This window comes from Saccostrea echinata, unplaced genomic scaffold, assembly GCF_033153115.1.
Source record: "Saccostrea echinata isolate AGI-Se365-2 ecotype Australia unplaced genomic scaffold, CSIRO_AGI_Sech_v1 ptg000057l, whole genome shotgun sequence".
NCBI classification, from domain to species: domain Eukaryota; kingdom Metazoa; phylum Mollusca; class Bivalvia; order Ostreida; family Ostreidae; genus Saccostrea; species Saccostrea echinata.
Genome location: NW_026889806.1, coordinates 3,270,939 through 3,287,967, shown reverse-complemented (window position 1 = coordinate 3,287,967; position 17,029 = coordinate 3,270,939). Strand labels below are relative to the sequence as shown.

General features: G+C 34.4%; 1 protein-coding gene across 1 annotated transcript; it reads left to right on the top strand.

Moving 5' to 3' along the window:
* The first annotated feature begins 4,817 nt into the window (after positions 1-4,817).
* On the top strand, positions 4,818-16,750 carry LOC133174340 (BLOC-2 complex member HPS3-like). Its single transcript, XM_061309451.1, has 20 exons — positions 4,818-5,084; positions 7,033-7,911; positions 8,061-8,174; positions 8,275-8,453; positions 9,242-9,358; positions 9,900-10,024; positions 10,112-10,181; positions 10,332-10,501; positions 11,176-11,284; positions 11,938-12,024; positions 12,265-12,425; positions 12,516-12,681; positions 12,872-12,970; positions 13,406-13,475; positions 13,876-13,910; positions 14,010-14,093; positions 14,228-14,437; positions 15,428-15,640; positions 15,982-16,075; positions 16,516-16,750. Exons 1-20 carry the CDS (start codon positions 4,856-4,858, stop codon positions 16,692-16,694), a joined length of 3,390 nt encoding a protein of 1,129 aa, XP_061165435.1. The 5' UTR covers positions 4,818-4,855; the 3' UTR covers positions 16,695-16,750.
* The last annotated feature ends 279 nt before the right edge of the window (positions 16,751-17,029 follow it).

Sequence of the window (17,029 nt, the reverse complement as noted above, 5' to 3'; positions counted from 1 at the left end):
GTGGCTCTTGGTAAAGATGGAATTTTTTTTATCCCTGCTATATGATAAGCGTGTAAAAGAAAATTTAGACGCATGTGTGTGCGTCTAAGAGTCACTGTTTACTTGTCGCTAAAATGTTGGTTAGAAACTGCCCTGTGATACTCTGTTGACAAGTCATAGGTCATGGTTCCCTTATTACAATATCACAGGTCATGGTCCACTTATTACAATATCACAGGTCATGGTCTTCTTATTACAATATCACAGGTCATGGTCTTCTTATTACAATATCATAGGTCATGCCCCTCTTATTACAATATCACAGGTCATGCTCCTCTTATTACAATATCATAGGCCATGCTCCTCTTATTACAATATTACAGCTAGGTCAAGTTTCACTCATTACAATATCACAGGTCATGGTCCTCTTCTTACAATATCACAGGTCATGGTCCTCTTATTACAATGTCATAGGTCATGGTCCTTTTATTACAATATCACAGGTCGTGGTCCTCTTATAACAAAAGTTATAGGTCATGGTGCTCTAATTACAATATCACAGGTCATTGTCCTCTTATTACAGTATCACAGGTCACGGTCTTCTTATTACAATATCACAGGTCATGGTTCTCTCATTACAATATCACAGGTCATGGTCCACTTATTACAATATCATAGGTTAATAGGTCATGGTCCACTTATTACAATATCATAGGTTAATAGGTCATGGTCCACTTATTACAATATTATAGGTCATGGTCTTCTTCTTACAATATCACAGGTCATGGTCCACTTATTACAATATCACAAAGGCAAACTTCTCGAATCCCTGTAAATCAAGAGGACCATGGCCCAGTTGAACTTTGTTATCTCGGACTTCGATATCTCAAATACTGTGGTTTTGTCGAAGTATAAAAATTCCAACCAATTGTTCTTTTTGAATTTTAACCTCGAAATCTCGAAAACATCAGATATTTTGATTTTTTTCCTCAGCACCATCGTGTTCGAGATAATGAAGTTTGACTGTGCATAAACAAATAACCATCAGTGGCTTAGTCAAAAGCCTGGGAAGGAGAAAGGGGGGGGGGGTTAGGGGTGTGAATGAGGCTCGGTCGTACATGTAGTTTCCATGCAGCATTTTCTCGTTATACATCATTACGACTTGGATTGAAATGTAAGAATTGTATCTTCCCTCGTTGTGAAGACCTTCGGCAACCAAGGAAAAAAAAAAGACATACATTGGACCAGGGGCCTATATACTAAGTTAGAATCGGTCCCTTGGCCTATCCTATCTTTTCCTACAGCTAATTCAGAATTTATTTACCATTTCAACCAAAAAAGTGGGGATACAAGACTTTCCTACACCCCCATATCAAAAGAGGGGCATACACACCGCCTGCCCCCACCCCGTATCTAAGCCTGTGAGTATGAGTCCACATTTTCCCAACAATTATGCAAACTGAAAAGTAAAGAATAATTCAGCACCTACAATATGGAAGATTACTTCACAATTTACATCTATTTGTCGTTAGTTTGAACAAGGGAGCTCGTACAAATAGGTTGCCACTTCAGAAGGTTCGATTTAAAACTGTGCAATTGTGATTCCCAAATACTACTATTCCATGAATTAGTTTATCTCAACACTGAGTCTAATATTGATTGTGTGAATTTTTTGGCGCTATATATTTTCAGTGTTAATAGCTGGTGAATTGTATACTCAAACAGAACAAAAAGGGGTAAACATTGCTGAAAAAGTAATCAATAAGTGAATATTGCAGTAGAAGCAAAAGACATTCCCCATTTCATAACGTTATTATATATAGGCAAAATTGAAATTGCTCAGTATGTATAATTTAATGCAATCTTGATAAACAGAAAATACATGTCTATATAAATAATTGAAGCATTCCTGTTGCTTAATTATGAAAACAATATCAGTGTAAACTTGACACATAAAGTTTATTATACTTTTAGCACCATTTTTTAATCGTCTCAACGTCCCACAGTGGGATTCGAACACGCAACACTGTGTAAGGATCACACCTTACTCTGCGACTCTAGTACAGAGTCTGACGCTCTACCACTGCGCCACGCGGGCGAAAAATCGATAAATGAAGCATATGAATAAATATACCAATTTTAAATTGCACGATGTTTAAAAAATGATATATATAACTAATACTTAAAAATCTCATACCTTCAATACATTTTTGAACACATTTAACTACGAGCGCATGTTGTTCAAAAACTTCTAAGCCTCACTGAGAAAGAAGAACCATAGCTGTTTTTATGCCCCCGTATCGAAGATTCGGGGGCATATAGTTTTTGCCCTGTCCGTCCGTCTGTCTGTCTGTCTGTTTATCTGTTTGTCGGCAAAAACTTTAACATTGCTCATAACTTTTGATTGGTTAAAGCTATGGCTTTCATACTTCACATGTGTATTCCTTGTGACAAGACCTTTCTTTAGGTACCATCATATTTGATCACATTTGATTTGACCTTGGAGTTTGACCCAGTTTTGCAAAATTTTACCGAACTTTTTCCTTGGCCATAACTTTTGAACAATTGGTGCTAGCTTTCATACTTCACATGTGTGATCCTTGTGACAAGACCTTCCTTTGGATACGAACAACTTTGAACCTTTGACCTTGACCTCTGAGTTTGACCTACTATTGGAAAACTTTAACATTGGCCATAACTTTTGAACGGTTGGTACTAGGGCTTTCATTTTGACAGGTCTATTCCTTGTGCGAAGCCATTCCTTTGGATACCAACAATTGTAATCCATTGACCTTGACCTTGGAGTTTGACCTACTTTTGAAGAACTTTAACCTTGGCCATAAATTTTGAACGATTGATCCTACGGTTTTCATATTTCACCTGTGTATTTCTTGTGAGAAGGCCTTTCCTTCGGCACCATTTATTTTGACCATTTGACCTTGATGTTTGACATACTTTTGAAAACCCTTAACCTTATCCTTATCTATTCAATGGTTGCAGCTGGGGCTTTCATATTTCACAGGTATATTTCTCGAGACAAGACCTTACTTTGGGTACCAACATATTTGATTTACATTTGAGAATGTTTAACCTTTGCCAAACGGGGGCATCAGTTTTTCACAAACGCATCTTGTTTTGTTGCTGTGACACTCTACCACTTCTCATAAAAGTAAAAACACCATTCAAGATTTCTATCTCTATTCCAGTGAAGCCTAAACATGTGCCACAAATATAAAGATGGACAAAACTAAAACTCATGCAGCCAAAAAATATCTACAAAAGAAAAGTTTGACACCAGATGAAAATCATGAAAAAAAACTATAATGGACATGTAAATATTCCAGTGGCGGATCCAGGAATTTCATAACGGGGGGGGGCAGTAGCAGGCAGGGGTCTGGGGGGCTGCAATGAAGCCCCCAGTAGGTCCAGGTTAAAGCCCTGGTGGGGGTCTGGGGGCAAAGCCCCTGGAAGCTGACGAATTCTTCCAAATAAAAGGTGTTTTTTCCCTTGATGGACATATAAGTTCTACATAAAAAAATTCAAACGGGGGGGGGGGGGGGGGGTGCTGCCTGGATCCGCCTTTGTATTCAAGAATAAAGTGTTGCTGATGTATTTAGAAACAAGATGTGTTTGTGAAACACTGATGCCCCCGTATGGCAACTTATAGCGAAGGTTAAACTTTCTCAAATGCAAATGCAAATCAAATATGTTGTTACCCAAAGTAAGTTCTTGTCTCGAGGAATATACCTGTGAAATATGAAAGCCCCAACAGCAACCATTGAATAGATATGGAGAAGGTTAAAGTTTTTCAAAAGTAAGTCAAACATCAAGGTCAAGGTCAAATGGTCGAAATTAATGGTGCGCAAGGAAAGGCCTTTTCACAAGAAATACATATGTGAAATATGAAAGCCCTAACACCAATCGTTCGAAAGTTATGGCCAAGGTTTAAGTTTTCCAAAAGTAGGTCAAACTCCAAGGTCAAAGGGTCAAGTTGTTGGTATCCAAAGGAAGGTCTTGTCACAAGGATTTACATATGTGGAGTATGAAAGCCCTAGCACCAACTGTTCAACAGTTATGGCCAAGGTTAAAGTTTTCAAAAGTAGGTCAAACTCCTAGGCCGAGGTCAAAGGGTCTAAGTTTTTAATATCCAAAGGAAGATCTTGTCACAAGGACTACAAATGTTGTTTGAAAGCTCTATCACCAACCGCTCAGAAGTTATGGTCAAGCTTAAAGTTTTCCAAAAGTAGGTCAAACACCAAGGTCAAGGTCAAAGGATCAAAGTTGTTGGTATCCAAAGGAAGGTCTTGTCACAAGGATTTCATATGTGAAGTATGAAAGCCCTAGCACCAACCGTTCATAAGTTATGGCCAATGTTGAAGTTTTTTTTTCAAAAGTAGGTCAAACGCCATGGTTCAGGTCAAAGGGTCAAAGTTGTTGGTATCTAAAGAAAGGTCTTGTCATAAGGATCGATTGTACATGTGAAGTATAAAAGCCCTAGCACAAACTGTTCAAAAGTTATGGTCATGGTTTAAGTTGGGTAAAATTTTACAAAACTGGGTCAAACTCCAAGGTCAAGGTCAAAAGGTAAAAATGATGGTACCCAAAGAAAGGTCTTGTCACAACGAATATACGTGTGAAATATGAAAGCCATAGCTCTAACCAATCAAAAGTTATGGACAGTGTTAAAGTTTTTGCGGAAAAACAGACAAACAGACAGACAGACGGACGGACAGGGCAAAAACAATATATTCCCGAAACTTCGATTACGGGGGCCTAAATATTGGAAAGATCGGGATCAGTTTACAAGGATAAATTATTTAAAATCGGGATCGCCATACCATAAGAAGGCTGCAGTCATGTGATATCAAGATGGTGGATGAGAGGTGTAAACATGAAAGTTTACAAATGTCATAATTTTAGGTCTCAGAATGTCATACAAGTGGACAACGAACCGGTGTCTTTGTTTGCATACAAGGACAAATTGTTCGTTGCAACACAGAATTGTTGTGTCTTTGCTTTTAAGTTTTTAGCTAATCAGAATCACCAGAGGACGAACGCTTTTGCTACAGAGGCGCGAGTTCAACAGCTCCTGTTTAATGACACTGGTAAGCTTACTTGAATACAACCAAAGAAATTTTAAAATATGTTGGCTGTGCGACCGTTGGGGCGAGCGTAGATAGAATGTTCTATCGTTAGAATTATAATGCCTTACGGCCTATACGGATCCGTGTTAACCAGGTCTGGTACAATCACTAGATTTAGCTACGTAGCTTGAATTACCTACATAGCTTTATTTACCTACCTGAAGTAGCTTTATTTAGCTAATGAATCAAACTTTTTTCTTAAATTTCCATTTTTCTCAGCATGTGCAGAAAAATACACTTTGATGCAGTGATAATTTTCAACTTTAAGCTCATCTGAAAACAATTCATGAAAAAATCACTCTTGGAGATGCGTCTTTTTCTGTGCAATTTCAATCAAAGTTCTACAAGTTTTGGGCTATATACAACAGTTAATTTGTGACCAAACAGTTACTTCTTGAATGAAATAACAAAGAAAACCAGTTCTGGTTAACATGAGCACAATGAGAAGCAATCATACTTATCCATGCATCATCGCACACAAGGTGGTGTACAGTTACTCAAACAATGGAAATACATCTTTTCCTTAAAAGTGTTCAAATGCAGCAATGTTAAAATTATCTCTGCTTTAGATTGCTTTTTAAATAATCCCTAATATAAATATTAGTAGTCATTTATTCGCGATTTTTTGTCTTTTTTAAAATAAAAGGCAAAATTCTGAAAAGTTGCATTGGAATAGCTAAATAAAGCTACCTGAGGTAGGTAAATAAAGCTAAGGTAGGTAATTTTAGCTACGTAGCTAAATATACTGATTGTACTGGACCTGTTAACGATAGAACAGATCCAGCACAATCTCTTGATTTAGCTTGAAATAGCTATAATATAGGCTATTATAGCTCTATTAAGCTATTCAAAATAGCTTGATTTAGCTATTTTGTCATACTTTTCTTCTTTAAAACAATAATGTGCATTTTTTTCAGCAAGTCGAAAAAGTCGCACTTTGGCATGTTTGGTGCAGTGATAATTTTTAACTTTGTATTGTTCTGAAAATGCAGGTATATGGGAGACATTCTAACTATGGTGAGAGCCTGTACCAAGACACAGTTAGATTATTCTAAGTAGGGTGTGAGCAGTTGTTTATTCATTACTGGATTCCTATTCATTTTTGACCTAGATCTGCCTCTTCAAATTTTGAAGATATTATATTATTTAGAATGTCTAGACTGTTGACATCACACAATGTTGTAGGTTAATTGTATTTCTATAGTGGAGCCTAAAAAGTGCATTTTTTAATCAGAGAGCATTTAATTTACTATCTAATCTGCAATTTGCATTAAAGTGCGGTTAAGTTCCGGTTATATTTGTAAACTTTTGAAGTTACCATGAGAAGTAGTTTGCGGCGAGATGCATTTCGAAAGGATTTGTGGGTCCAGAGGTTACTGTGGAAAGAATATCATTTGGATCAACAAGCAAAGTCTGAATTTTCTCTTTACCCAGACGTTGCCTTAAGAGCTCACTGCACTCACTAATATGTTGATGATTCGACCATTAGGGCAAGCGCATATGTGTATTATTAGATACCTATTCAGTTTTAAAAACTGATATCTGCATCTTCAAACTGCATGAGACATTTAGAATATCTAAACTCTGACATCACATGACTAATTATGATTCAACTGTTCATGAGAAGATGACATTCAAAACTTTTTCCCATACACTTGAACCTTGGTATCTCAGACACTGATATCTCGAATAGCATTGATATGTTGAAGTGATTTGAAGTCCCAGCCCCTTATTCTTTAAGTATTTTTCCCTGAATATCTTGAATCTTTGGATATTTCGAAGTTTTTTCTCAGTCCCATTGAGTTCAAGATAATGAGGTTTGACTGTATATATATAAGGGAAGCAATTCTACAATGTAATCTGTAACCTCATATTTCCAGTTTATTATGTATTGTTGTTTATTTTCAAGGTAATTATGTTGCAACTTTAGAGGTGAAATCATCTAGAAGGCAAACATTTTATGCAGTAAAAATTTATCTGAACTGGCAGCTGGCGACAGATCCAAACAGCACCAGATCTTGTGTACGACTTGCCAATCATGATCATAGTTTGAAGCCAAACAGTATATCTAAGGATCAACTACAAGTCATTGACATACCTTGCAGCAAAGAAGTTACATGTATATCTTCTTGTCAAAAGACAGGAAACCTAGTGATAGTTCAGAGAGACAAAACAACTTTCTACCAAGTTGTGGAGAAATCTGTTTCAAATTCTGAGAAAACTTATGTGGATGTAGTGCCATTTTTAGAGTTGGACTGGAGTTTTGATGTGAAATGTATTTCTTTCTGTGAGAATTATGTAGCAGTTACATCAGAAGAGGAAGCACAGGTTGTGCGTCTTTTGTACACAGAATCTAACAAGCAAACAGAGGACGTTGACATTTTAAAACATTTTCCTTCAAGGACTCGCAGAAGGGTATCCTCAGTCTTGAGTGAACTATCTATAAGCTCTGATAAGCACCAAAACTTAGATTCATCTCTTAGTCATGGATCTAGATATGGAGCTTTTGGTTCATCTAGAAATTCTATGAATGCTAGTCCTGCATTATCATCATCGTCCTTGAACAAACTAGGATTTGATGCATTTAATAAAATTGATGATGATGAAAACTTTGTGATATGGAATTTTGATGAAAGTGAACAAAAAGAGGATCTGGATGGGAGTTTGTTTCTAGGAAGACGGGGAGTCAGGAGAAAGCAATCCAAAACAGCCGTTCTGAAGAGTCTGCATGAACTCACTCAGAGAGACATACTTCTGGCAGATAATCCAAAACACAGTGACCTCAGAGGTAACTAATCCTTTTTTCTTTTCCCTCCTGTTTAATCTCACTTAAGACAAGACACATTTCAACATTACCATCATTACAATTTTAAAAGCAATTTGATATGTCACTTGCATGTGTATCAATTTTATACAAATGGATGTTTATTTTTACAGGAGGCAGTCACTCCACTATAGGAGAACTCAGTGTTGTTACAGTACTGTACAAAAGAAGTTCCTCCAGTACAGATTCGTGGAAGTTCATACAACTCCATCCAACATACCTCGCTGGTAGGTTTTTATTTAGGCCAAATTCAGTGGTTTCTTATTGTTACATATAATCTTCTGTGTTGTAAGAGGACCGATATAAAGTACTGATATTGTTTTGCAGATGCTGAGAGGTTGGTTATGAGGGACTGGTATAGAGAGATCCCCGTTCAGTCCTCCGTGTTCAGTAGTCTGGTGGGTGTGTCCTGTCTCCTGAGCAGTGCCAGGGTGGGGACAATGTACAACTTATGGAACAAGACCTCAGATATATCACATTATAAATACACACTAGATGTGCATCAGGTAGTCAGTTTTTTTCTGATTTATTTCTGCTTGAAGTTTTATTACAAATGTAATAGGAATGAATTTTTCTTACATTTGCATGATGTTTATACATGTGGTATTCATATTTTTTTTCTCAAATTAAAAAAAAAAAATCGCCATATTTTGATACAAGTGCATGTAAGACAGAATTTTATGTCCAGTAGATAAATTTATTTTTATGTTTGTCTGTCTTTTATTACAAATCTTTCAATAGGCGATGATGTGCTTATATTAACACCACATTGAACAGTGAAATTGTGAGATAGACTGTATATTTCACACCAGAACAAGCATTAACAAAGTTTAGTTAGTGCTAACTTTACGATCAAAATGTTAAGCTTACAGCATCTCATTGTTTGTCAACGACACCTGAAAGTCCAAGCTATTGGTAGAAATGTTTTATATGTCTACAGGTTGACCATGTCTATTGATCTCTGTGAGATATATACTTTATATATTGGTATGTCCTTGTGTGTAAATCTGTTTTGTTAATCAAGCTATAACAGGGTCATGATCTACACAATCACCTCCATTTTAGAAATTTAATACATGTATTGCATTGGCCAGTCTGTTTCAGAAACTAGTCTTTGTTGCAATATGATGAGAAAATTCAATCATATTAAGCCTTTTGTACCAGTATTTGATAATAACTTTAATTTTTTGTGTGTGTGTGTATATTGATGAATATAATCTTGCAAAATATTGAATATCATTTGAGATTATCTATGTAAGAGTGAATTCTATATTTACATCTCTTTCCGAATCAGCTGATAACAGATGGGAACTTGTTGTATGTCATGAATGAGAAAGGGTTGGAGATTTATTCCAGCAGGTGTAATGCAGCAGCCATTCATAACTCAGAGGATCTTAACGGCATTACCAAGGTTAGATATAAAGAATACTAATATTGTCAGACTTACATTTATTACAGTACATTTACTTCTTTTCATAATTTGTTTTAGAAAAATGTAAATGCAATGACATATTTACTAATGGGATATGCCACTTCTCCGGTGCCATGTTTATTTGCCTAAAACTTAATGCTAAACATTACAAATTTTTCAAACTATGTTTATTCCCAGAAATAGGGGTATGTGTTGATTTTGAAAATAAAACATAATAACACTAAGATAAGGAAATATAAACAGTGCAAAGGACATATTTTGAATAATTTTTTGATTGATAAATGAAGGTTTTGTTCTGCTATATTTGAAAATAGTAGAGATATATTTAAAAGTGCATTAGACAAACAAATTCCCATATCTCTTGCAAGATATCTAAGGACTTGCAAGAGTTGCCTATCTTGTTAATATATAGGTTCCTGATAGTAGCTGAAAACTGATGGAAGTTGATAATTAAAACCAAAGCTTTGGGAGGAGAACAACCATTTTTATATAAGACATCCTTGCAATGTTTATTTGACAGGCTTACCCCTCTGCTAGCCTGGACATCTGTCTGTTAGGGGCCCATCCTTTTATTGGCGCTACACAGATCACACTGGCAGATGATACTGTAGTTCTGTTGTCCAAGGTGGATGGATCTAGCAATAAGTATGTAATACATATCTACACATATAGGTAATACACAGAAGTTTTGAAGTATATGTGATGTAGAATTTTTATTCAATGTTATTATAGAAATGAGGAGAGTATATGGAGTCTGTATGCCCTTGAGAAATGTTCTGTTTCTGAACTTTTCAAAGATATGGTAAGTGACCAGTCTTACGTGGAAAAAAAAATGACATGTTGCTTGATTTAATAATAAAATTATGATTACGGTAAGTAAAGCATAAAAATCAATAAATATGTGTACTCAAATTCTTTTCCTCTGTAGCATGATAAATATTATTTTTAACAGCTGAACTATGGATCCAAGAATCAAAAGTCAAGCTCTTCAGCTTACTTACACATGTTACAAGAAAGTCACATGATTGTGAGAAATGCTCTCATTGGTCAACAGAGAACAGATGATCATCTACTAGAATTATACAGGGAGTCATGTGGCCTTTTGGGTGAACACTACTCACTGTAAGTGTATGTGCTATATAGTCACACTAGGTACTTGCACTTTAACAAAGTTTCAGAGAAATGAATAGATCTCATATGCTACGTTTAGAAATATTCAGATACATGTTTATACCCCATGGCACAGGAAATCATTGGTTTAATGAAGGCTAAATTTTAATTACCATAAATGGCTTATATTTCTGGTGACTTAATTTACCATTACACAGTTATGTTCTATTTATTTGATACACATAATATTTGCATATCCTTCATACCAGAAATAATTAGACTCTTCCAATTATTATTAGCAAAAACAAAACTATAAGAAAATCTTTAATACTGTGGAATCATTAGATTTTGTGGTGGCTGAGGATTACTGGGATTTTTGGGTACCTCTCATCCACGAATTAACATCCTCCACAAATTGATAAGCTAGGATTTCATAGTCATCTTTCCTTTTGTATATATGAATGAATACACGAAACTACGTCCCCACAAACCTGTAAAATTTAAGAACTCCACGAAAATTGGCCCCAATAAATTTTAACGATCCCACAGTAATACAAATACTAAAAATAAAGTTTGCCCTTATTTAATATGATTTACAGTGCTATAAGTATGAAAGTGGAATTTTAGATAACAAAATCTTTAGGATATATACATGTAAGGGTGTTTTATGGTTGTTTTTTTTGTAGGCCTGATGCAGAAGATCACAGATTGTGTCTGCCCTATTATCTGATGTCTGGTCTCTCCATCAGTGATATCATAAAACAAGCTGTGATTTACAAACTCCAGTCCAAAAAGGTCAGATAACAACATCTGATATAATTACAGTAGCTACAGAAACAGGTTTAAAGTTTTGGTTTTGAAATGGTTGCATATTTCTCAGTAGCTGAGTTATTTTCCTTAAAAAAAAGGGGGGGGGGTGACATATAGTCCTTAAGTGTCCATATCTTTGTCCATATAAGGTTAGGTGTACATATAAGCCATGTTTTCAAGATGATTGTATTTCACAGATTTTTTTTCTTATGTCTAAAGATTTTGGTTTGCCACTTCCAAGGTAGATTTATGTCAGGAAATTTTGCTAGCCCAGGATTTATCAAACCATTGGATTCCAAATTCACACAGTTCTTGTATTTTAACCAAAATTATCTAGAAACTTTTTTCTAAGGATGACTCAAGGAGGTAACATGTATATCTCCAATTAAATTTGTGATTTTGAACTTATTATTAAGCATAATGTCAGAGAGATACTTCACTTTTATTTATTTTCTTTTCAATATGTAATTAAACTGTTTATCTCTGTTACAAAAGGCATTCAATATGCAGATAGACAAACATTGATATAGACACTTGCAGACTTACGGTACAATAAGGTACTAATTACAGGTACATGTACTATTTTTGAAATTTAAATGTTAAATTGTCACTCAAACTGTGGTCTTTTATTTTTACAGACAACACCATATTGCTATGGAAAAGGATTCAGTTATTACCTGAGTTATGTTTTGTTTCAAGATGAGGAGCCTTTTGTTTTACTTGAGGTAACAATTTATATTTACATACATGTATTTTCTGAATCACATAATTATATTAGAAGATTTGACAACATATGATAATTATGTAGTGTCCTGGAGGTTTGAACATAAATGAAAAATCTGAATATTGAATGACACTAAGATCACCTGACCAAATTATTGGGATGGTCTGAAATCTCACAAGATGAGTAACTTTTTTTTTAACTTTCTTAAAAGCCTTAACCTTGAATATCAACAATTTTACAGACAGATGGAGACCAGATCCTTGAAGTGTGTGCTGAGGTTATTCCAGATCGAATGTCAGAGGTTATCTTATTCTCCCGTCTCCAGACATACAACCCAGAGACTGCGCTCAAACTGCTTCAATCACAGATGCAACATAAATCATCCATCGATGAAAAACACACGTAATTATTTTATTTACATTTAAGTGAATTTTCAAAAGGGGAATAGAATAATGTATTTCCTTGGATTTATGGGTAATGTTTTTGTTATAGTCCTGTAGATATGGTAGCTCTGGCAAGTTTACACCTGAAGCTGTGTGATCCAGAACCAGCACATGTGGCTCTGACATCAATACCACAAAGGGAGCTAACTAAGATCTGTATCCGCCATCATCAGCTTCTACATCAAGACTTTGCAGAGTTATCCCCCTTATCTCAAGTAAGTGTAGTAGAGATAAACCTTACATGGAGAGAAAAACAAAAAACAAAATTAGAAAGATTTTAATCCTAATTCTATCACTAGTGTGGCAGGTAATGAAACTTGTATTAATGCTTTGATTTATTTATGATTATTTGAAGATTTGTCTGTATGGGTAGAATGTGCTTTTGATATGTTCCTTTGTTGACAGTTGATGAGATGCCATTGTCCTCAAGTTTTGATCACCTCCCTGGTGGCTCTACATGACATAGGGATGATATCTCTGGATTTAGCCATCCAATTACTGCAGGTAATTACCTGTATTGTCTAAATTCTTAAAAAGTACCTACTTTTGTAGCAATTCAATTCAATTCTTTATTCACTCAAAACCAGATCACTGGTACAAGAGGTACATATACACATATACATGTATACAAACAAAAATTACAGTCAAGGGTAAAAAAATAGACAAGTATATAAAGAAAAAAGAAAAGAAGTAAACATATAATCAGTTATATATATGGAGGATTCAAGAAGGACAGACAGTTTTGAAGATTTTCTTAATAAATTTTGACAATGATTTTTGTATTTCTACATTATTTGTGTAGCAAAGAAGAATATTGTATGCATTTAAATTTTCTGGTCATGGATTTCACAATGTTAAAAAAACTGCTTTACTAGATAACCAGTACATGTCTCAATAAAATATAGCCTCCTGATTATAAATAACTTTTAAATTGTACAGGGTACACATGATGAGGATGCAAAATTCAAGAATAATCATGTCAAAGAATACCTGGAAAAAATATTAGAAGGTCAGCCATAAAGTGAAAATATCATCTTCTTGTTTAAATGTTCCTCATTGTTCAATATGTGTTTTTTCTGCTTGTTTCAATATGAAAATCTGTTCATTATTGTGTAATATAGGCTTCATATTTGAATGGAGCAAATGACATACAGTAAAACTCAGTTATAAAGAATTCAGTTATAAGGAAATCTGGGATATAACGGTATCTTTTCACTCTGTTCCCTATATGAATATAAAGAATCCTGGTTATTAGGATTTTAAATCTTGGTATCCAGTGAATTCTTCACAACAGAGTCTTACTGTACTTTATAATTTTATCTTACTTCAAATTTAATTTAAATCTCAATAAATATTAATTATACAATATATCTTTTAAAATTGTGTTATACATATAACTTATTTTGTAGATAATCGAAGAAAATACATTTTTGAAGAGGCAGCAGTAAGTTGTGTTCTTATTGCTAGATCATGTGAAGTAAATATTGGGATAACCTGTAATTTTCTTATGTGTAAATACTTTTGTATTCATTTGTTGTACTAGGTTCTTCTCTCTGAAATATACATGAAGAGAATTGTTCATGTTACACATCCTACTGACAGACAAAGGCTGAATGGACAAGTTCAGGTAAAGTGAAGTGACATTCATAATAATTTGAAAATTTTGATGCTACATTTAAGACTTTCTTTTATGCATGGAAATTAAATAAAACATTTCAGTTTAAATGATGTTTCCACATTTTAAGTAATTATTTCATTCAGATCAAGGCCACTGGATACTTTGGACAGAGATATTCCTGGTTAGATGAGTTACCTCCCTTTAGGGGGTTATATGCCTTAAAGCAGCCCTGTCTATATCTCAGACCATCCAGTCCTACCACAGTACGAAAAAACAACATCACAGCTCCAGCTGTCAATAAACAGGAGAACTGTCCTTGTGCTCTATGTCATGAGGACCTCCTTAAACTACAGGTACATACAACAGCCTTAACTTCATATTTCCTATGTAAATAGCATACAATTGTTAAAAAACAATTCTGTTGAATTGAGTTGGACACATTTTGTTATTCTTCTATGAAGGAGATAAAGAATGAACATGTAATATGTATTTATGTATGGATGTCTGATTCTTGCCATATTAACTGAGTGGTTTGCTCCTTTATAACTCTTAGCCTTTCTATCTTTCCTAAATATTATTTCCAATTCAGATATACAATGTATAATGAAATGTTCTGTATATACACATGACTATTTCCAGAGTTTGCCCCTTTGTAACTCTTAGCCTTTCTGTCTTTCCTAAATATTATTTCCAATTCAGATATACAATGTATAATGAAATGTTCTGTATATACACATGACTATTTCCAGAGTTTGATCCTTTGTAACTCTTAGCCTTTCTATCTTTCCTAAATATTATTTCCAGTTCAGATATACAATGTATAATGAAATGTTCTGTATATACACATGACTATTTCCAGAGTTTGCTCCTTTGTAACTCTTAGCCTTTCTATCTTTCCTAAATATTAGTTCCAGTTCAGATATACAATGTATAATGAAATGTTCTGTATATACACATGACTATTTCCAGAGTTTGCTCCTTTGTAACTCTTAGCCTTTCTATCTTTCCTAAATATTATTTCCAGTTCAGATATACAATGTATAATGAAATATTCCGTAAATACACATGACTATTTCCAGAGTTTGCTCCTTTGTAACTCTTAGCCTTTCTATCTTTCCTAAATATTATTTCCAGTTCAGATATACAATGTATAATGAAATATTCCGTAAATACACATGACTATTTCCAGAGTTTGCTCCTTTGTAACTCTTAGCCTTTCTATCTTTCCTAAATATTATTTCCAGTTCAGATATACAATGTATAATGAAATATTCCGTAAATACACATGACTTCAATGTATAATCATATGTTCTATACATGACCTCACTACTTTCTGTTTCCAGAGTATGCTCTGTTCCCCCTCCTGTAGTGGGGCTGTGGTGGACAAAGTTCTAGATCTCCTAAAGACCTCACCCTCCATACAGGGCAGGGACTCTGTCTGGGTACTGTGTAAAATCAGGTCAGAGGTCACAGAAACTTTCAAGGTCATGGTGGAAAGGTACCCGACTGTCCTTCTTAGTTTTAGTACATCTGTACTGGAGGCAGATCCTGGTTTGGTGAGTGTGCAAAGTTTTAGGGGATATAAAAAAAAGAGAAATATAAGAGCAAACTTAGCTACTTATTTAAAACTAAATTTTATCAAATAATTTGACTTAATAATACCCGTAATATAAATTGTACATCATGGGAACCTTTTGAAGAACTAAGAAGATTGAAGAAATTACCTCCTAATGTCCTTTCATGCAAACAACCACAACACTGTGTTTGTTTTGTCAATATTTTGCAGTAAAATGCATTACTTCATGCTTAATTTAAGCCAGTGATTGATAAATAGCCTTTGTAGACAGAACTAGAGTTACCTTGATTTTAAAACAGCTTACATTTTTCAATATTTTAGTGGAGCCATTTTTTGAATGAGGTTGTGCAGATGAATAAACTCCAAGCTGAAAATCCAGATGAGAATGCAGACATTTATTTTAAAACATTTCAAGGTAAAAAAAAAATTCCAGTCATGTTGGATATACATAAAAATATTTTTGCTATGCTCATATCATTTCAGCATATGTAACTAAAGTCAATCAAGTTAGAGAGTTTAGTATATCCATATTGTTTAAAGCAGAATTTGAAAAATGATAACGATGTATATTTTTAAATTGTTGAAAATAAGATTGCAGATTTAATATTTTTCATTTCCTTCTTGTTTTTTAATGTTTGACTTTCAAATTTAACAATAGAGGGCTACACTCATGATTGGAAAATTAAAAATAAAACCAGAAATTCCCTCCCTTATTTACGATTAGAACATCTGTCATGTCAGGAGAAAAAAAATCTTGACAGATTATAATTATATCCAAATTGAAAAGCAAAAGCTAATGAAATGTCAGATATTTTGGAACAGGTTAATATCAATATTTATATATTTTATTTCCAGGCATACTAAAACACCTGACAGATATTCTAAATGTAAGGGACTTTCTCCAGATTTTACCTGAGGAGGGGAACATGCTGTTTTTCTTGCCATACATTACTGAGTGCCAAGAAAAGGACAAATCTAAAAAGCTGTTAAATACTGTAGTTAGAAAAGGAGAACATTTACAACGATTTGTTTAATGCTTTAATCAACCATTTTTTAATAACATGATATTCAATAAATTTCCAACATCGTGTTTCAACTGTACAGGTGTTTTAAAGTGAGGTAATCACATGAATATCACCATTAGTTTTTGAAATCGAAATGCCACTTTTTTTACCAGAAATAATATTATTATCTGATTAGAATGTACTAGGTGTGCGAGTACCAGTAGTTTGTAGCTCACCTGCACTTTAGGCAGTCATTTATGACAGTTTTGTTCTATTTTGAGATTTCTCCACCACTGCTGTTCAGGCTTGTGGCTGAGTTTCTGACTGACAATATCTATGTAGTTTTTGGAGATCAGGTCTTCCAA